At 33.1% G+C, this 22,152-nt stretch overlaps 1 protein-coding gene and 1 non-coding gene across 2 annotated transcripts; one reads left to right on the forward strand and one right to left on the reverse strand.

The window, feature by feature from the left end:
* Nucleotides 1–1,528: 1,528 nt before the first annotated feature.
* On the reverse strand, nt 1,529–1,635 carry LOC140452572 (U6 spliceosomal RNA). Its single transcript, XR_011952216.1, has one exon. It is a non-coding gene; the product is annotated as a U6 spliceosomal RNA (small nuclear RNA).
* Nucleotides 1,636–14,172: 12,537 nt separating this feature from the next.
* On the forward strand, nt 14,173–15,057 carry LOC140451679 (uncharacterized). Its single transcript, XM_072545523.1, has one exon. The coding sequence runs from the start codon at nt 14,173–14,175 to the stop codon at nt 15,055–15,057; it is 885 nt and encodes a 294-aa protein (XP_072401624.1).
* Nucleotides 15,058–22,152: the final 7,095 nt, after the last annotated feature.

Below are 22,152 nucleotides of genomic sequence, written 5' to 3' on the forward strand. Positions count from 1 at the left end.
TTTTGAAACCAAATAACCTCGAGTTTGTTTGGTCATTGTTTTTTATCGAAAATTGAAACATCTTGTGGTATTCTGTTCTCTCTTATTGTTCCTGTGATACCATATCCTTTTGCTTTTAAATACACCATTAAATTGAATTCAGTAAAAACGTTATCTACATAGATTTGGTAAGGCAGCTTTTGTTGTGCAAAGTGTATAACATCAAGACAAGGGGAGCGGCTGCCTTTCCAAATGCAAGTTGGTAAAGATCGTTGGAATTGGTACTTTTCCCTTGATAGATCTCAAAATTCACAAGGTAACTAGTCTCAGAGTTAAGGCACCATACTTTTTAACCGAATCTTATCGGTTTTCTCCTAATAAATTGTTTACAACTATGTCGGCCGTAATATTTCACCATCGACTCATCATAATTCATATTTTCAGTTGGTTGATAATATTTGAGAAAAGTACTCTGTAATTTTTTGATTACTGGTCTCAATTTACACATTTTATCATTTAAATCCATTTGCGTATTATCAGCACAATGCATGAAACGCATTATTTGGATAAACCTGTCACGACGCATTGCATCCTTCACCATTTTATTGGAAATGTCTATTTATTGCAATTAGAAAGAGAGTAGATCCTGGTGGAGTGCCGTTTTGAACTACTCGTCTGGATGATGTAAATCCATTGGTTCTAACTCGAAAAGTTCGTGTTTCTAGAAAATTTGTAATAAAGGACAACATATGCCCTTGAACATCCCATTTTTGAAGTGTTTTTAGTATAAGACGTCTCCATGTTGTGTCAAACATATTAGTGTTATTAGATTGTCTGTTGTGGATCTACCCATACGAAATCCGCTTTGTCTGATACTTATTAGTTAAGTTAAGACGACAATTAAGGATTTTTTCTAAAAGTTTGCAGGTACAACACATAAGTGATATTGGCCGATAGGAATATGGATCGTCTTTTGGTTTATTATATTTAAGGATTGAAATTATAGTTGCTTGTGACCATAGATCAGGAAGGTTATGGTGAATACAAATATTGTTAAAAATATCAACTAATATTAGTTTTGCATTCAGATGAAGATTTCGTAAGAAAAGAGGGTGAATATCATCAGGTCCTGGACTCGAATTTTTAGCACTTAAACAAAATTCTAATTCCTGAAGACTTACTGGTTTGTTTATTGGATGGCCGCTCTCTGTGATTTGAATATTTGAAAACTCCGTTAGTTTTTTGTGCTCTAGAAAGGATAGGCTGTAATTGGAATCACTAGAATTAAGTTCATATATATCTGCTAGTATTTCTGGAATATCTTCTTTGTTTAAATGCATTTGGTTATTGTATGATAGAGTATCTATACCTCGAAAGTATTTTGCTCCTTTTATTCTGCGGACTTTGTTCCATATGTTGCCTAAAGCAGTGGAAGGATTTATTAAAGAAACGTTCTTTTTTAAACTTTCTCGTTTTTCTTTCTTGATTAATTGTCTGCTTTGAGCTCTGAGATTTTTAAACCTTAAAAGGTTTTCGATAGTTTTATGTTAAAAATGTGAAACGCCTCACGATTTTTCTTGTCATTCTTGCGCAGAGGCCATGCTAATCTTCTCTGTATCGTCCCAATTTTAGTATATGTACCGTCGAAGTGAGTACAAAAGAAGTTTTATTGATAATGACTTTTGTTGTTTTTTCTAGAGAAGTTGTTAGATTATTAGGAATACAGACTCCAGGTCTGTAGCCTGGAGTTTTTATAAGATTTGAGAGATTATTATTGTAAGAAGAGTGTTTAGGATGACAGTAGCATTTCCTTAATTGGCATAAAAAGCAAGATTTATATTTGACTGATATTCTTTCAGGGGTTTTTTCTCGGATTTGTTAATATCTGAAGTAGAAGGCTTTTAGTTTCTATGAACTGTAGCGATGTCTTGTCTCGTTATTTCAGCATTTTCGGAAGTTAAACTTTAGATGGCTTCTTCAGTTTGACAAATGATTGTCTCAACTCGAATGTGACTTAAGGTAACAGAATAATTAAAAGCTTTTGCTCAAGCTTGAGTGGCAATGGTAGAAATAATGGTATCAGAAAAGTTGATAATCACTGTAGTGAGTTTCAAAGTGGTAGTTTTTGGAATTTCTTCTGTAATTAGATGCACTAATTTGCGCTTCTGAGTTTTAGTCTTAGATTCGAAAGTATTTATGACTGTCTGCGTGTTGATGTAGGTTAAACCGTCCCATAAAAATATTTATTTGATTTTGTTGTTGAGTTAGTTTCAGTTTAATATTATTTCTTGTAATAGTAATAATCTTAGCTTCAGGTTTAATATATATATATATATATATATATATATATATATATATATATATATATATATCATGTTTCTAGCTAGCTATCAGTATTTAGTGTTATCATTGGCTTAACTATCACCAGAAACCGATTATGCGAAACCTATAAAAAAAGATAAAGAAGAAAAAAGCAGACAACAGAAAAATGAATAAAATAAAATACAGAAATATGTAGAGAAAACAGAAAAAAAAGGTAACGATTTTTATTCCAACTGTACTAAATTTTACCGCTTTCAAGAGACATTGAAAAGTTACTGGTTAGGCAAATATATTTTCCTGTTTTAAGCCGTCGTTCATTATCTCACAGAGACTCATTTTCGTCTTTGTTGGCAAATTACTCGCCTCAGAGATTTAAGTAGCTTGGTAATAGTAGGGCGGTATCATCCTATAATAGCATAAGATTAAAAACAGAAAAACTTTACTGATATAAATGAACAATATAATGAATCAAATTATACGTCTTTACATAAATACATGGCTTTAATTACTTTAAAAACTGTATGAGCCATGAAACAATTTTTGGATAATAAATAGTGGCAAAATTGTTTTAAACACACAGCTATTATAAAGAAAGTATCGAAGCATCAATCTCCTAGAACCAAAGTCGTTAATTCCCTACTTACAAGGGTGTAGACGAAAGACATTTTCTGAATACTATAAACATTCTTCTTAATTTCGTCGTTGCTATTAAAGCCAAACTTTAAGTTTGAAATCACAGAAGATCCAGAATAAATCCTTATTTTACTGTAACTGAAAAAATAATAATTTTAATTAATAAAATGAAAAATAAAAACCTTTATTACGTGGAAGAAGAAGATATTAGAAAGAGACCTTCCGGCTAGTACCAGGTGGTACTGTGGGATTTATACCTTCTAAAAACTGTCAAACAGTCTTTACTCATTGAAGAGAGCATCAAATAAAATGGATGCAGTGGAACAATAGTATGTATTCTACTCCGTTCTGAAACTACAGCATCCTTACTGAATTCTTTCTTACGCTTTCTCTCTTATTCTCTTTTCTGTTATTTTTCTTTCATCACCATAGTAGTTACACCATTTAAGAGGTTCCAATCTTTCTAGCTAATGAGTATCAGTTTAACAAAAACCTTTATTGTTATCTCCTTACCCACCCCTAATAATCTGTTATTCTCGCATAACAGCCGTCATTCGTCTTGGATTCAGCCGTCGCATAAAAAAGTATCTTAATATCTTCCTTCTTAGTACATACACGTTGATCTTCTTCTTGTCAATCTGTTCTAGGGAGTATGCTAAACAAATATATTCTCTGAACACCTCTGAATTAGTGATCCCGTGAAACATTTTTGTAGATCAGAAAAAACCTTTTATTTAAAAAAAAATCTATTTTGTTAAAAAATTAGGTGGGTTATGGCCAAAAAACGATTTTTGATGTTTTATAGAATTTTGAGGTTATGGGCCAATATTTTGTGCTAAAACTTGGTGAATCTTGATCTTTTATGATGCCGAACAATACCCCAAAATTTGTGGTCAAGTTTCCCCTGAGGCAATTTTGATATTCTGATCCGGCTATGTCCTTTATCCTAGAACGGTTAAATGGCAGTGAAGCTAAGAGATGTTGAAATGGCGAAAGAGCTAGGAATATTACAATGGTACGCAAATGGCCTCGTGCAGCATTAGCAAGAGGTGATGTTAATTTTAAATAACCAAAAAATCATCTATATATATATATATATATATATATATATATATATATATATATATATATATATATATATATATATATATATGTATATATATATATATATATATATATGTATATATATATATATATATATATATATATATATATATATATATATATATATATATCTAATATTAAAGACTCAATAAACAAAATATACATACATCAATCTAAGAGTATGTCAAATATAATAAAGTCTTCACAGTAGAATTAGAGCCAGTGGAGGAGCGACAAGGAAATTAGAAATAGGATAGTACTTCTTCTTCTTATCTTCTTATAGTGACGTGCACCTATAGTGCGTTGGCGACTTATCTTAAGGCCAGACGTCTGTCTTTTGCGGCATGCAAAAGATCGCCAGTGTTATTTATGTCTGTCCAGTTCTGTCCAGTTCTTTATGTTCCGTAGCCATGACATTTGTTTGAGCCCTACTCCTCTCTTGCCTTCAATCTTTCCTCGGATGATTAGTTGAGGGATTGCGTATTTTTTTCCTTTTAGAATATGGCCGAGGTATCCAATTTTTCATACCTTGATCAAATTGAGTAGTTCTCTCTCAGTATTTGCCTTTCTTAAGACGTCCCCGTTTCTCACCCTATCTGTCCATGGTATGCAGAACATTCTTCGCAACGTCCACATTTCAAAGGCCCCAACTTATTAATGGAAGGTACTCTTAACGTCTATATTTCCATGGCGTATAGCAATATGAACCATACATAGCATTTAACCATCCTGTAGCGGAGATTGAAGGAAAGATTGCTGTTATATAGTACCGGTTTAAATTTGATAAAAGCTTGTCTTGCTTGTTCGGTGCGGCATTCTATTTCTTGTTGAGAATCCCATTGATTATTCATCACCATTCCTAAGTATTTAAATGTTTTCACTTGATCGATTGGAGCATTATCTACTTGCAATTGTATTCTTAAAAGTGCGTTTTTTCTTAGTGCCATGCATTTAGTTTTTCCAGCATTTATCGTCAAGCCATAAGTACTAGGATAGTATTACATAGGTATCCATCACCTAGATAGGATCAAGTAGGATAGTACTAGAAAGTTACAATTAGATAATTGCTCTTGATAATTTGGTATCGAAAAACCAAAATCGAATTTAAAAGAGGACTTAACAAGAGTACTGTAGAGAGTATTGCAATATACGGATTGTAGGTGTCGTAGATTACAAAAAAAAACGACAACAATGACTAAAAGAACTCAAAATGGATTTTGGCATCAAATTTGCGGATTTGCTAAATTGGAAATAGTCACTAATAAAGAAATAAGAGTGAGTTCTGAGGTTAATGTGGATATAATAGATACCATAGAAGCAAAAACACGTTAAAGTTTTACAGCCACTTAAGGCGAATTTTAGAAGACAGATGACTTTTGAAAATGTGGAAGTGGGAGCCAGCTCATCGAAGAAGAAGTGGGAGACCGAGACATAATTGAAACAAAGCAGCAAAAGATGCTATGAGGAAAAGGAGGAGGCAAGGAAGCGGGAAACGCCGAATGGTGTAGACCTACTCGCATGTATATGTATATACAAGAAATATTTCTATCAATAATTATTATAGTTGTTCTCACTTTTTGTCTTTACAATTTTTTCAGATTATTTATGTCTTAAGATAAAGACATCAAAAATGAGCTACCTTCATTATGTTTCAGCCGATTGAGAAACCGAGTATCTTGCTTTTCACGTTCCTTATTGTCTTTAAATTTCTAAACTCTAAATGGTTACTAGATAAACATTTGATAAGTGAAGCCCGCTGCATCAAATTCTCATTATAAGTTTTGTTTTAGTTAACTTTTTATAATATACCTCCTCTACGACATTCTCGCCAATCTTGAAGAACTAGAATTATTTTATCCTTATCAAAGCCTAGCGCCTTCTTAATCGCTTAGAAAATCAGTGAAACGGTTTCAAAGTAAATGAAAATTTTACTTTGTGCGAGATTAAATGCACAAATACAACTGATGTTAATACTTGGCAGTTTGTGGTAAGGAGTATTGCGGCGATTAAAACGTAATGAGAAGCTGAAAGATTTAGGCCAAATAAATTCACTTCTTGTGTAAAAATACACGAGAAAATTACAGATTTGTGTTGTCAATAACTATTAAATTTAGAAAAACTTTTTAATAATATTCTGTTTACAATCTTTCAAAGTGTTACTCTGTTTGGAATAGTTGTATTATACAATAGAAAATAAGGAAAACTACAGTGTTTGGTTGACAGTCACTGCAACTGGTTGATAAAATATTACTTACTTACTTACTTAATCCTAAGCCTTTCTACCGTTAGGTGTAAGGCTGGTGGGGTTAAGTTTTACACTGTTGTCTCCATGCTATCCGGTCTTGTGTTAGATTTCGTGCACTTTCCCATGTCAATCCTTTCTTCTCAACTTCTTTTCTGATTTCGTCTACCCATCTAACTCTTGGTCTTCCTCGTTTGTTTTTCCCTTGCACTCTCGTTTCAAACACTCGTTTTGTTAATCTTTCATTCAACATTCTACACACGTGCTCGAACTATCTTAGTTGCCCCTCTACTATTTTTTCGTTTATTGGTTTTAGTTTTAGGTTTTGTCTGATTGTTTCGTTTCGTATTTTGTCTGTCCTCTTCCTATTTGCTATTTTCCTCAAGAACCTTATTTTCATAGCATTAATTCGAGATTTTTGTCTCCCAGTCAATGTCCATGACTCGCTATTATACATGATTGTAGCTACTGATTTAACGACTGTCGTTTTTACCTTCTCCGGTATTTCTTTTTTCCCCAAAAATGTTGTTTTCATAGTGTTAAATAAGCTTCCTGTTCGTCCCATTCTCTCATTTATTTCCATGTCTTGTTTACCGTGTGATTCAATTATTACTCCTAGGTATTTAAAATGATTCACTTGTTCTAGTTGTTTTTCGTTTAATTGTATTGCGTGTGTCTTTCTCTTATTTGAGATTATCATTGTTTTTGTTTTCTCTGTATTTATTTTCATATTTATGTTTGACAATTCTTCTTCTAGGATTTCAAGGTTGTTCTGTAGGTCTTCTCTGTTTTCTGCTATCAAAATTATGTCGTCTGCAAATAGAAGCTCTGATAGTTGAGTCTGTTTCATTTGCCAGTATCCTAATGTTAGTTTTCTCATTCTTCTCTTGGCTTTCTTTATTGCTTCATCCAGTACCACCGAGAGCAGCAGTGGGCTCAACACGCATCCCTGTTTGACGCCTTGAATTGTAGTAAATTCTTCGGATTCCTCATTGTTGGTTCTCACCGTATTTGTATTATTATTGTACATATCCTTTATAACATCAATTGTTATCCTGTCAACTCCTCTTTTCTTTAATGTCCTCCATACGTCCTTTCGTTGTATTCTATCAAACGCCTTTTCCATATCAATAAAGCTTATATGTATTTCTCTATTTTTATTGATTAGTTTCTCACTTATTTGTCTTATTGTGAATATGTGGTCTTGCGTGCTTCTGTCCTTCCTGAGTCCACATTGTGTATCTTCCATAGTTGGTTCTATTTGGGTTTTTATTCTTGTTTCTATTATTCTTGCGAATACCCTCTCAGGAATACTTGATATAGTAATACCTCGGTAATTATTACAGTTTCTCTTGTCGCCCTTTTTGTGTATTGGCAGTATAATGTCTTTCTTCCAGTCCTGTGGTATTTCTGCTCTCTTTATGACATCATTCATTATTTCTTTCATGTTGTCCACTCCCTCTATTCCCATAAATTTTATCATTTCCGGGGTGATATGATCCTTGCCTGGTGCTTTGCCTAATTTAACTCTTTCAATTGCCTTTTCTAGTTCCTCTGTTGTTATGGGTTTTACTTTTTGTTCTTCATTTATTTCTTGTATCTCCACTATGTTGTCTACGTCTGTATGAGTTAGCTCTTTGAAATGTTCTCTCCATCTTTCTATTATTTGGTTTTCTTCTGTTATTAACTTTCCATTCTTATCTTTTATATTTTTTTCATTGTGTGTTCTTTCTTTTGTCTGAACTGTTTTAATGGACCATAGAACAGTTTTTGATTTTCTCTATAATAATTTGTTATTTTTAGTCCAAACTTTTCCCATGACCTTTCTTTTTCTACTTTCACAGCTATTTTAACCTCTTTTCTTTTTTCTTTATATGCCTCATAATCTTCAGGGCGCTTTGTACTTAGATATCTCTTCCATTTTTCTTTTTTGTTCTTTACTTTCCTTCATATTTCGTCCGTCCACCATTCAGTCACTACAACTGGTTGATAAAATATATTGGTTTTAATTTACAGATCAAACTTCAAAAAATCAAAAATTTTTCACTTAAATTGTTAATGGATAAAAATAAACGAAAACAATTTCGATGAATTTTCATAACTTTTATTATTCTTTCCAATTGTTAGACATTAATTATAACAGTGACTATTCTGATTCTCATTTCCCTAGACTATTATTAGGCGGTGGCTTTTGTAAAAAAAGATTAATTCCATACCCACAATTTTAAACTTATTTTAATCGATTGACTATGTGACAAGATGCTATTTTCAATAGTTTACCAAAAGTTTTATACAAAAACTTGTTTATTTATTGGTTACTTTTAAATTTCTCGGGTAATGCTTGATACGCGGTTTCTATGCAAAAACATGACACATCTTAACGTGTATTTTTAATTTGTTTAATACATTATCAAGCACTATCTAATACAATAACATTGAAGGATTTTGGAAGACCCCAAATGAAAAAATCTAGAGTATTTAAATCCGGCGATCGCGCAGGCCAATATTCCGTACCTTTCTTACCTATCCAACGATTTGGAATTACTGTATTTGATAGATTACGTACTTTAATGCTTAAATGGGCTGGTACACTATTATGCCTAAACGGTAAGTGTTAGGTATCTCTGTTGTAGAGGAATTTCTCCAAAAAGAATAGGCAACTCTTCCTGTAGAAAACTCAGGTACGATTTGCTTGCTAGAGAAAATATGAACCGATTAAATGATACCACGGAAAACGAATACAAATGTTAGCAATTTCACGAGTATCTGTTTCAGGTGACTCTGCAATTAACTCGAGAATTGCTTCTTCTAGTTGCCCTTTAGTACTTCTCGAGACGTCGTAGACGACAGACGTAGTGTACGTCAGCCGTACACTACGTCCGTATGCTTTTTGAACATTTCCACTACTTCGGCCATAGATAAAATGTATGTCTGACAATGCCGCATTTTAAATTTTTTCCTTTTTTGGACAAAAGAAAAATTAATTACTAACAATAATGTTCTAGCAAACTTAAAGCTTAATAATGAAGAAATGATAATTTAACATTTTGTATTATTAACATTTAATAGATGTTGAGAGTAGCTAAATAAAAGAACTGATAAAGGTTGACAATTGCCTACTAGAATATGTATTAAAGAAATGAAAAATACACGTTGAGCTGTTTAACTTTTTTAAGTAAAAAATGCGCTATAATTATCTCTTAACACCTACTAAATTTCATTGTTATATCTCAATCGGTTTCAGAGCAATAAATAAATCGTCTGTTTTGTAAGAGAAATTTCAACGCACCGTATCTCGAAAAACGAAGCAGTTTGTCGCACTTACTTACTAAATCCCTCTATACAAAAGTCTCTCAAAAAGGTCTATAAAAAAATCTAAACTTTAGACAATTGACTACGATTACGAATTTTCTGTACAAAAACTCTAAATGTATCCCATTTTACCATAGAGAACGACCACTGAAGCTAAAAATATAAACATAGTATTTTCAAAAAGATAAAGACAGTTAAGATTTGATTTCACGTACAGGGCGCTTACGCATCTGCTTATACGTATTTCGGCTTAATAGGCCTCATCAGAACGGCTTTCGCAATCGCTCTGAACGTGAAATAAATATTTTCTGTCTTAGGAAGCAACTCTAACATGGCTTCGTATAGACGCAATGTCTGATAATAAAATCGTAGACTAATTTTCGAATTTTCTAGTATTTTCAATTGAAATATCTTTCACAAACTCTAGTAAGAAAGTACGTGGATCCATAGATATCTAGAGGAATACTCCAGACACAGGATGATAATAGATTACAAGATATGATAGTAAGATTTACAACCCATTTGGTATTATGACTTGGAGGAATAGCACTAGTAGCCAATACGTCGTTTACAAGAGCTAAATTAAAAAAAGAATCTATAGATTCTACTAGTACATCGTCCTCCAGTGAGCATGATTTGGATTCACATCAACCATAAAGTGAATGTAAATACAGTGATTGTTAATTTGCGTAAAAATATTGACGTAATTTTGCACTATTACTCTAACCTTTACTGGACTAATATTTACACCTCAAATTTATAAATCTGGATTAAAATTGTTAACAAATTAAACAGATTTGTAATTAATTTTGTTTGCATAAAGTATTGCAACTCGACTTGCATCAGTCTTTCTACTTTTTCTACTTTTAATCACTACACTGAGATTATTTAAACAAGCGGTATCTGATGGTTTGGACCAGTTTTCTGATAAAATTGTCCTAGAATAAGTCATTAATGTATATAGTAAATATTCTACTGCATAATTTTAATACTTTTTGAACTAATTAGAGTTATGTAAAGGTTGTACTAAAACGTAATAGTTTCTTTCTCAATTTACGCTACCTTTTATAGTACAGTGGAGCTATATAAAATTAAGAATCTCACTGCAGAGCCATTTAAACCGTAAAATTAGAAGTTTTCTTCTCTTGCTCCAGCTTACTGTTTCTGTAACTGTTTTCTTAATGACTTTCATGGCAGATATTTTCCCAATTGAAATTTTCCTGGGTATAAATTAAAATGATATAGCATAGAAAACAATTAATTGCTTTTCAACGTAAATTTTCATGTAAAGTGTATGATATCGGGCCGTGAAAAGAGAAAAGGGGCAACTTTGAAATCCTTACCAGGAACCCTTATTTTTTATTGCAGATATAGATTCATAAATTCATAAAACATAAATTACTTTCATTCGAGATATTTTTTTAATTGTTAATAGATAATGCTATTATCGGAAAAAAAATAATTTATCCTAATATCTTGTAAAAATTATGGAAACAATCTCGAGAATGAATATGAAAAATTTCGAGAAATAAACTTTTCAATGAAAAACCAAAAAACACGTTACAACATTTTTCAAAATCGTCTGAGAATATAAGTCTAGATCTTGATCTATTCTAAGTCACATGTCCTTACAAAATTCTAAACGTTGGACTTGATCATCTTTATTTATCTCATGAACAAGTGTCACTTTGTAAGGATGCAATTTATTATTTTTGAAAATCCTGTGGACTGAATATGTACCAATTTCTTGAGCTTGCCCTAAGACTATTGTAAGGATTTTCCGTAAATGATCAATGAATAAATTAAATATACTATTCAACGTTTTTTCCTCGTTGGATGCTGACTTTGATCTTTCTATTTTAGCTTGATCTTTCACAAAAACTGTAGCTTCAAATCTTCTAACCGAGTAAGTATCATTGAAAATACCTCTTGATTTTAAGTGTGATGAAATATTAAGATATTAGAATTCATAAATAATCTTTTTATAAATATTATTGTTCTAATTTTAATTGTTTTGAATTGAACAACTATGACCAAACTCTTGATCTAAAAACAGTAAATGTGAGTAAATCTCACTCAAGTGGCTAATGTCAGATTTCTTGTTTATGGTTTTCTCCGTTTCAGAGATAAAAGCCATCTTAACAAACAATCTTTTAAAATAATTATTGTTTTTAATTGCTAATACCTTGGCTTCTATGTAATTCATTGTGTGATCGTTTTGGTTAGCGTGCATAGATAAACTACACCTATCTGGATATTTCTTCAAATCATTCTTGTAAGAGGTGACCTTTAGTCGCTTTGAAGAATGGCAAATGTATTGTAAATTACAATTTCTACAAGGAATAATGTACACTAGGTTAGACATTAACTAGCAGTTAGATACTAACATAACTTCTTCTTCTTCTTCTTATGGTGAGCTATCCATTTAGTGGATGTTGGCGACAATTCTGGCATACTCTTGTGTGGCTCTAAAGAGTGCATGAGCATCGCGGTTTGTCCAATTCCTTATGTTTTTAAGCCATGAGTATTTCTTTCTTCCAATGCCTTTTTCGGAAGGCATAGATTTTTCTTCTATCTTCCCTTCGATAATAATCTTTAAGAACTGGTACTTGGACTTTCGAAATATATGACCCAGATAACCAGTTTTTCTTCTTTTTATTATTGGCAGCAATTCTCTTTCTCTGCCTATCCGATTTAATACGTCGAAATTTGTTGTGTAATCTGTCCAGCGAATTTTAAGTATTCTTCTGAACACCCACATTTCAAAGGCCTACAATCGGTTCATCACACTGGCCTTTAGGGTTCAGGTTTCTACACCATATAGCAGTATGGAGTAAATGTAACATTTTACAAAGCGATATCGAAGCGTTAAGTTAAGGCTGCTGTTGCTTAGCAAGGTTCTCATATAAGTAAATGCTGTTCTGGCTTGCTCAATCTTGCTACATATCTCTATGTCTGGATCTAGATCTTTAATTATCCAACTACCGAGATATCTGAACTTGGGGACTTTTTGGATGTTCTTATTGTTTACTCTTATATTTAATTGCATATTTCGTGTTCTGCTAACCACCATTACCTTAGTCTTGTCTATATTAATCTTCAAGCCCAGTCGTTCTCCTTCAGTGTTTAAAACTAAAAATTAAATGTCATTAAGAAGATCTACCAAGGCGTCTATATTGTCTTCACTCAACATTATTAGAACCTCTATGTATATGTCGTCTGGGGCTGGTGCTTTTCCCTATTTGCTCTGTTTGATTGCCCTTACAACTTCTGACTTCAATATGTTGGGGGTGGGTTTACTTTTATATTTACTTTCAGAGTTTCTTCTAGTGTCGTCTGAGTATAGTTGCTGTGTGTAGTTTCTCCAATGTTGAAGTAGATCCATGGTATCAGTAATTTATTGTCCTTCACAATACTGTTAAAACTGCAAGGTTTTGTATGACCTGTCACTTCTTTAACGAGTTTATGTATGTTAAAGTGGTCATGTTTTTCTTCCAATTCCTCCATTTCTGCACACCTCTCTAACAGCCACTGTTCTTTAGCTTTGCGACACTCTTTTTGTATTTTGATGTTTGGTTCGGTCTTTGTTTTTAAATGATCTGCGGTCGTCCATCATTAATAATATTTCTTCAGTCATCCAATTCTTCTTTTTGTAATTTTGGGAAGCGATCAGAGACTTGGTGGTGGTTACGATAGCTTTTTTAATACAATTCCATTTGTCTTCTATACTGGCCGGTTGTTTAGATCTTGAGCCGTGATATCCTCTATTGCCTCATTTAATTTTTCTGTGACTTTTAGTTTAACTTTAGGTTGTTTTAAGCTGTTTATATCAATTTTATTTTAATTTTCTTAAGCTTCCTAAACCTAAGCTATAGGTTTATCTTCCTATACTGTATATTCTTTAATTCAGTATCTGGTGTTTCTATTATTTCCTATATTACTAGTTTACGTTGTGTGTTCAGCTCTGCTTCGTTTATTACTTTTACTCGTTTTATCGTCATTTCTAGCTCTTGTGAAGATGTTATGTAATAATATGAAAAAGTTGTCTGGATGTGCATATAAAGTATTCTGTAAACTTTCTACTACTGGAGTAATTGTTAGAATATCCAACATAAAAAGTGGATGTTGTCCTATAGTTGTTCTATATGAAGTGACATTGTTGACAGTTCAATGAGTAATGTCAAAAATAGGTCATAAGCTACTGTCAGTCAAGTTTTGTATTGTTCTGTATTTAAGAAGGAATAAAGTATAATTGTTGATGGCCAGACGTTTATTGGTGCATATTTCCTAAAGTACATATTTCCTTGTCTCTTGATGTCTTTAAACTAGAAGGAGGACTTCACCTAACTTAAATTATAACAGGTTTTGGACCCAGTCCACGTGTGAACTGTGAACAGGTTAGGTTCGTACTTCATTCACTTTTGTTTGTTGTTATTGTCGGTGAATAAAATATGGCGACCAGCAATAACGATTATAAAATTCAAGTTGACAAACTCGAGGGTCCTGAAGACTAGGCAAAGTGGAAATGGCACGTTTCGATGTTATTACGTTCGTATGCACTTGAAGACATTGCAAACGGTATGTGTAAGTGTCCTGAGGTTAGTGAAGATTCAACTTCAGAGGAAATACAGAAGCATCAGCAATGGTTAAAAGACGATGCGAAAGCGGCAAGTTTGTTAGCAGGTACGCTGGGAAAAACTGTTGCCGAGCTAGTGTTGACGTGTACTCACGCTAGTGAAATATGGAACAAATTGCGTGCGAGATTTGAACGTAGCAGTACGCAACGGTTAAATATGTTAACTAAAGCCTTTTTTAGAGTCCAACGTGATGAAAAAGAAGATATTAGTATACATGTTGCGAAGTTGCAGAAACTGTTTGTAGATTTAAATGATGAACTGCAGAAGCATGATGAAAATGTTTTATCCGAAAGAATGTTAAATGGTCGGATCTTATCAACTTTGGGTAAGGACTTTGATAATTTCAAAGATTTGTGGGACACAATACCATTAAAGAATCAAACTTTGAATTTACTAATTGAGAAATTGTGTACCATTGAATTACGTGACCAAAGTACTGTAGAATCTTTTGCGTTTGTTGCACGCAATAGCCCGACAAAAAAATACAATCAGAACCAAAGTATGAAGTCAAAGAAAAATGTACATAATGCGCAAGAAAAATTTCCATGTCATAAATTCAAGAAATTAGGCCATTGGGCGAAAGAGTGTCCATTGAAAAAATCAGCTGAGAATTTAGGTAAGAATAGAAGTAATGATACTGCTTTTTTGTCTATTGTTTTAAGTGCCTCATCTAACAATTGTATTGAAGCTGGAAAATGGTATTGTGACAGTGGAGCCACAAATCATATCACTACAGATAAGCAATATTTCTCATCTTATACAGAATTTGCTGAACCAGAAAGTATATCACTTGGTAAGAAAGATGTATGTATGTTAGCCCATGGATAAGGAACAGTGAAAATTCAAACGCATCTGAATAATAAATGTAAAGGTGCTGACTTGAAGAATGCTTTTTTTTGTTCCTGAAGCAAGTGCTCATTTGTTTTCTGTGAAAACTGCTGTACAAAGGGGTTTTATTACAGTACTTGATGAAAAAGGTGTAAATATATATGATAAAAACACTTGTGAATCTGTAATGACTGGGTACTTCAGTAATGGCCTGTATGCACTTGATATACGTGTTATGAAACCGACAAATCCCGTTCAAGTAAACTTAGCAGAGTCAACAGATATGTTGCAAGTTTACCATGAAAAATTTGGTCATCAGCATAAGCAACATGTAAAGAAGGTAGTGAAGAAAATGAATATAGACATTGATGGGTCTATAGAATAGGATAGAATGCTTTTGCGATGGATGTGCAATTGGAAAAATGCATAGATTGCCATTCAAATCTAGGATCAATCGACTACAAGTCACTGGTGAGCAGATCCATGCAGATGTGAATGGGCCTATGTCTATAGAATCACTGGGAAAAGCACGTTATTATGTATGTTTTAAAGATAACTTTCGTAAGTTTCGGAAAGTTTTCTTTATGAAACACAAAAGTGAGGTATGTACTTTCTTAGAACAATTTTTGAATGAAGCTAGTACAAATGGCCATGTAGTAAAGCAACTAAGATGCGATGGAGGGAGCGAGTTTGACAATACAAAGGTACCTGAACTTCTTGCGAAGAGAGGTTTAGAGCATTGTATCACTCCACCCTATACACCTCAGCAAAATGGTGTTGCTGAAAGGGAAAACCGCACCATTGTAGAGTGCGCACGTTCCATGTTAAACACATGTAAGTTGTTCAAACAATTGTGGGCAGAAGCATGCAATACTGCAGTATACATTCTGAATCGCACAGGAAAGTCATCAATTGAAAGTAAAAGTCCCTATGAATTGTGGTATGGAAAGCCAATTGGCAGTTTGAAACATTTAAGAATATTTGGCACTGAATGTTATGTTCACGTTAACAAGAATATTCGCAGTAAATTTGATGACAAGGCGATACATGGTCATTTAGTTGATTATGTGAATGACAGGCATGGTTTTAGGATATGGATTCCATCTGAAAGAAGAATCGTATCGAGCCACGACGTACGATTTAAACCTGAGGTTATATGCAATTTGCGAATTGTTGAAGTTAAAGCCAAATCAGTGAACCAACATCAGTCGGAATGTTTTAGTGTGAATGAAAACTCCGAAGAAGTAAAAAGTGGTATCAGTGAAATTGTGGAATCTGAGAATATAAAAAGTGTAAAAGAAAGTGCGAGTGAATATCAAGTATACCATAGGAGAACGAAACATATTCATGTCAAGTATCATTTTATTCGTGAAAAAGTATCTAACAATGATATTCAATTAAAATATATGTCGACGAATGAAATGGTGGCTGATATGTTGACCAAGTCGTTAAATTCAAAGAAATTGCAGTTAATCTGTCAGAATTTGAATTTAAAATAATGTTTATTTTGTTAAAGTCTATTATTTAGCTTATTTATTTTTCATGTTGAGGGAGAGTGTAAGAATATCCAACATAAAAAGTGGATGTTGTCCTATATGAAGTGACATTGTTGACAGTGCAATGAGTAATGTCAAAAATAGGTCATAAACTACTGTCAGACAAGTTTTGTATTGTTCTGTATGTAAGAAAGAATAAAGTATAATTGGTGATGGCCAGACGTTTATTGGTGTATATTTCCTAAAGTACATATTCCCTTGTCTCTTGATGTCTTCAAACTAGAAGGAGGACTTCACCTAACTTAAATTATAACAGTAATGATCCACCCTCTTACTACTAACAGTAAAGACATAATTTGGATTGTGATTACTTGTCTCCAGTTTTGCTAATATTGAGTATTTATTGTTTACTTTTTAATGTAGTATTTATAAAATAACATTTTCCAGTACATATTAATTTTATATTTGTAATAATGCCTAAAGTAAATCGAATAACCACTTGCGTAAATTTTGTAACAAGCTTTATGTCTGTATCAGAAAACTTTCTAATTCTTTCTTTATATTTTTCTTGTCGATTAACTTCCCTAATATCGCCTTTCAACCTCTCAAAGATCAAACACGAGGAATTAAGTTATCAGCACACCAGCACAGTCAATGTATTTATTAGCAGTTATGTTTGAAAACAGGATGTTCTAATGTTTTCGAAAGCACTTGAGTAAAGTAATCGTAACTTCTGCTCGGTTGCGTCCCTCAAATTCCCGAGAAGGGCCATAACTAAGCTAGTTGCCATACGTCTTTTATCCCTTTCTGTGGGAATGGTGAAAACCGAACAATTCTCCAACGAGAGAGACTTATCATTCGTCATTTCGCGCCAAGAAACAACTTTTTTAGTGGATACGTCATGTTTCTAAATGGATACTTTGCGAATGGTTTCTTTTTCTTTTTTTATAGCCATAATAAAAATTTATAATGTTTGGATATAAAATTGGAAGTGTGCCTACTGATAAAAGATTTATTATTTACAGTAAAAGCCGCGGTTTGAGCTAAACTCCAACATAAAAGCTTTTGCCCTTTAAATAAGATGAGGTCGGGCAGCTTTGAAATAACCTCTTAAAATATTTAGTAAATTTTACATGTGAATAAAGTTTAAGGCTTAGGAACAACGTAAAATTTTATATACATTATTTAGTAATTATTCAAATAGAAACACGCATTTTAAAATAATGTAATTTGTTCTAGATATTTTTTTGTCCGATCTCCACTTCCATTATCTATGCTTTAATGTTTATGTATTGATAAATGATTGTACAGAGAAAATTGTGATCACAGGAGACATGAACAGTAGAGTGGAGAAAGAAACAGAAAAATGGAACAATGTCATCGGACCTTATGGGGAGGAAAAACTAAACAAAAATGGAAAATTACTACTCGAAGTCTGTCTAGACAATAACCTGGTGATTATGAACACACACTTCAAACAAAAAAGGATACACAAGATCACAAGAGAAGTCAAATCAAGAGACGAACAATCAATTATAGACTATACTATAGTGCAAAAAACAGAGAAGAACTGGATAAGAGACGTAAGGGTAAAGAGTTATGAAATTGGTAGTGACCACTATCTACTAGAAACCACATTCAAAAGCAAAAGAAAAGAAATAAAAGAAATGAGAACATAAACAGAAAACACAAAGAAATAATAAAAAGTTATAAACTAAGGGAAGAAACAACGAGAATAAGATACTCAGAAGGACTAGAGAAAGAGATGGACAATGAACATGAAATAACAGAAACAATAAAGGAAGAATGGGGAAAATTTAAAAATGCGATGATAAAAACAGCTAAATCAATATGTGGAACCACAAGAAATAACAACAGAGGGAAACGAACATCTTGATGGAACGATGAAGTGAAAAGAGAAATAAAAGAAAAGAAGAAATTATGGAAAGAATACATCCAAGACAAAACACAACAAAAATATGAAAATTATAAGAGACAAAGAACAAAAGTTAAAGAGATAGTTAAGAAAGAGAAAAAGAAAAGTTGGGAAAAATTCGGGGAAAAAATGGAAGAAAACAGCACAGAAAACGTAAAATTATTTTACAGAACACTGAAAAACCTAAGAAGCAACAAAGAAACGAAACTGAAACAAATAATGAACAAGGAAGGAACAATAATAAACGACGATAAGACAATAATGGAAAGATGAAGGGGACCATTTTCAGCTGATACTGAATGAAAATCAAGCGAATACAATGGAGAAGGAAAGCCACAACAAGAGAGTATCCATAAAAAACACAGAAAATCCAGAAACTATAGATAAAGAATAACAGAAAGAACAAGAAGCAATAAGAAAGATAAAGATTGGAAAAGCACCAGGAAGCGATGAAGTAGCACCAGAAATGAAGAGATATATAGGAGTAAAAGCAAAAGAAAAATTGTTATACATATATAACCTAATATGAAAGAGAAAAGTAATACCCAGAGAATGGACAAATGCAGTAATTATACCTATATACAAGAAAGGAAACACAAGAGACTGTAGGAACTATAGAGGTATATCACTACTATGTGTAGCAGCAAAAGTATACCAAACCATAATAGAAAAATTAGAAAAGAAATAGAACATAAATTAGAGGATGTACAAAGTGGATTCGGGAAAGGACACAACACAGAAGACCAGAAAGAAAAAGCCTTAAAGAAAAATAAAGAAATATATCTGAGCTTTATAGACATGAAAAAAGCATTTGACTCAGTCAAAAGAAAAGATATATGGGAAAGCCTAAAGAAGAAACAAGTAAGTAAAGAACTGATAGAAGCAACAAAGAGTATATACATGAAAACAACAAATACAGTAAGAATGTTAAATATACAGTCAGAACCATTTGAAACAACCCAAGGAGTTAGACAAGGGGGAAGTCTCAGCCCAGTACTATTCATAAATGTAATAGATGAGATAGTGAAAGAATGTAAGAAAACATTCAAGAAATACTGCATCGGTTGGAACAGAATTCAAATGATAAATGCTAAAATGTGTATATTTGCAGACGACATAGTATTAATTGCGGAAACTGCAGAAAAACTGAAATACAACTTAGAGAAATGGAACCTAGAAGCAAGCAAAAACAACTTAAACGTAAACAAAGAGAAGACTCAGATAATGAAAATATCAAGGAAACAAGGGACGGAAGATCAAATAGGAAGATCATACAAATACTTAGGAACAGTAATCAACAACAAAGAAGATATCGAGGATGATCTTAACAACAGAATGGAAAACATAGGAAAACTATTCCAAGCACTAAATAGAGGATTCCTTAATAGCAAAGAAATATCAACAAAGACCAAGATGAAAATATACAAAACAATATATAGACCTACAGTGACATATGGAGCAGAAAATTGGATATTAAACAAAAGACATCAGAGCAGAATTCAGGCAGCAGAGATGAAATACCTCAGAAGAACGATAGGAGTAAAAAGAACTGATAGAATCAGAAACGAAGAAATAAGAGAAAGACTCAAAATCAAACGGATACTCGAGTCAATCAAAGAAAAAAAATTGGCATGGTTCGGACAATTAACCCGGATGGACAATAATAGACAAATAAAAAGAGTGTGGGACGCCAAACCAATAGGGAAGAACAGAAGAGGAAGACTCATTAAAGAATGGAACAGTGACATCTCGCAGATACTGCAGAGTAAGGGTAAGACTTGGCAGGAAGCAACACAGATGGCATCCAATAGGAAGGAATGGAGAAAGTTCGTTAAGAGCTAGGACACCTCAGAAGACTGTCAAATATTGTAATTTAATGAATTGTATTTTAAACGGCCCAACACCGAAAGGTACAAATGAGTCTACTGATTAAGTAAGTATTTAAATAGAAACACGCATTTTAAAACAATGTAATTTGTTCTAGACATTTTTTTGTCCGATCTCCACTTCCATTATCTATGCTTTAATGTTTATGTATTATTGAGAATAGTCCTCATCATCATGGTTTTGGTTTACGGAAAATTTCACGAAGAGTTAAAGTTAATCCATCAACGGTGTTAAGAGTTGGTGAAGGAGCTGGTCTGATGTTTTGCGCCATCTTCGACTTCTTGCTCTCAGAAATAGACACGGTAGTGTATATATATATAATAAGAGATGATTTAGAAGAGTATTCTCAAGAACAACAGTTAATCAAAGATTACTTGGAATGGGGATGAGAGCTTGTTGTCCAATTTTTGTGTTACCTTTGACACCACAGCATACGGCTTGGCGCTTAGAATGAAGCAGAGCTCAGCAAAACTGGAATAGCCAATGGAATTTTGTCTGCTTTAGTGATGGACTTAGATTTTTTGGTTGGCTCTGATGGGAGCATAAGTATAAGACGTTTTATAACTGAGAGACGAATTAAAGACTTTGCTGTTGAACGTCATACAGCAAGACAACAAGTATTGTGATATGAACGGCTCTATGTTTGGAAAGCAGATCACCTTTAGTTGTTATTAATGGCACTTTGACAGCTCTACGAGACACTGGTGAAGAACTGCAACCAGTTTTAAATCCCTACCTACAAACCATTATAAATGCAATCTTTCAACAGAGTAAAGCACGACCTTATATTGCATGTGAAATCCAGGAGTTCATACAAGAATCTGGTATAATGACTTTGGAGTGGCCATCAAGATCAGCTGATTTATCACCCATTGAACATGTGTGGGATATGGTAGGTCAAAACCTAAATCGTTCGCCACGTCCTCCAGCAAATTTAGAAGACCTGTGGCATACCTTAGTAATCTGGATGAGTATGCCGCAATATAATATAGACCACTTAATTCGATTAATGCTCCATAGAGTAACTGAGTCTATAGAAAACCAAGGTGGAGCCACTCATTATTAATTTTTTGACGTAAATGACGTTGAAAATTCCAGATGAGACATGGTGACATAAGGATCACTTAAACAGATCCATTAAACAACGATGACCTGGATGCGTTCCCTAACACAGAAGAACCGTCCATAATAATAGGAGACTTAAACACCAGATCACCTATCTGGAACGATAGACCTACAAACACAAACAGAGAAATATTAAATAATTATTTAGTGAACAACAAAGACACCATGGCAATTGGGCCTATCGAATCAACTTATTTTCCAAGAAATTCTCTACCAATCCATTTGGATATAGTAGTGGCTAAAAACCTAGTACTACAAATAGACATCTAAACTTTAAATGAAGGATTAGGAATCACAACCCTATACTCGTAGAAATAGGCACCACATGAGAAGAAGATAACAAAACAACAAATAAAAGAAAGAATTCATCCAAGAATATCCTACCTATATCAAGAACTAGACAATGAACTGGGACTTCTCCAAACCAGCTATAACAACCTATACATGGGAGTATTGTGCTTACAGACCAACCAGTTGCATATACCTGATCGGATACCTTACTAGCTAATAGATTAACTAACTTACAACTTGTATATTATCCCCACTCCTATTAAATATTTATTCTGAAGAAATATTTAATAAATGTATGAAAAATGCAAATGAGGGCATAAAAATAAACGGCGAGTTAACGAACAATATAAGATATGCCGA

The sequence above is a fragment of the Diabrotica undecimpunctata genome, chromosome 10 (assembly GCF_040954645.1).
Source record: "Diabrotica undecimpunctata isolate CICGRU chromosome 10, icDiaUnde3, whole genome shotgun sequence".
NCBI lineage: Eukaryota > Metazoa > Arthropoda > Insecta > Coleoptera > Chrysomelidae > Diabrotica > Diabrotica undecimpunctata.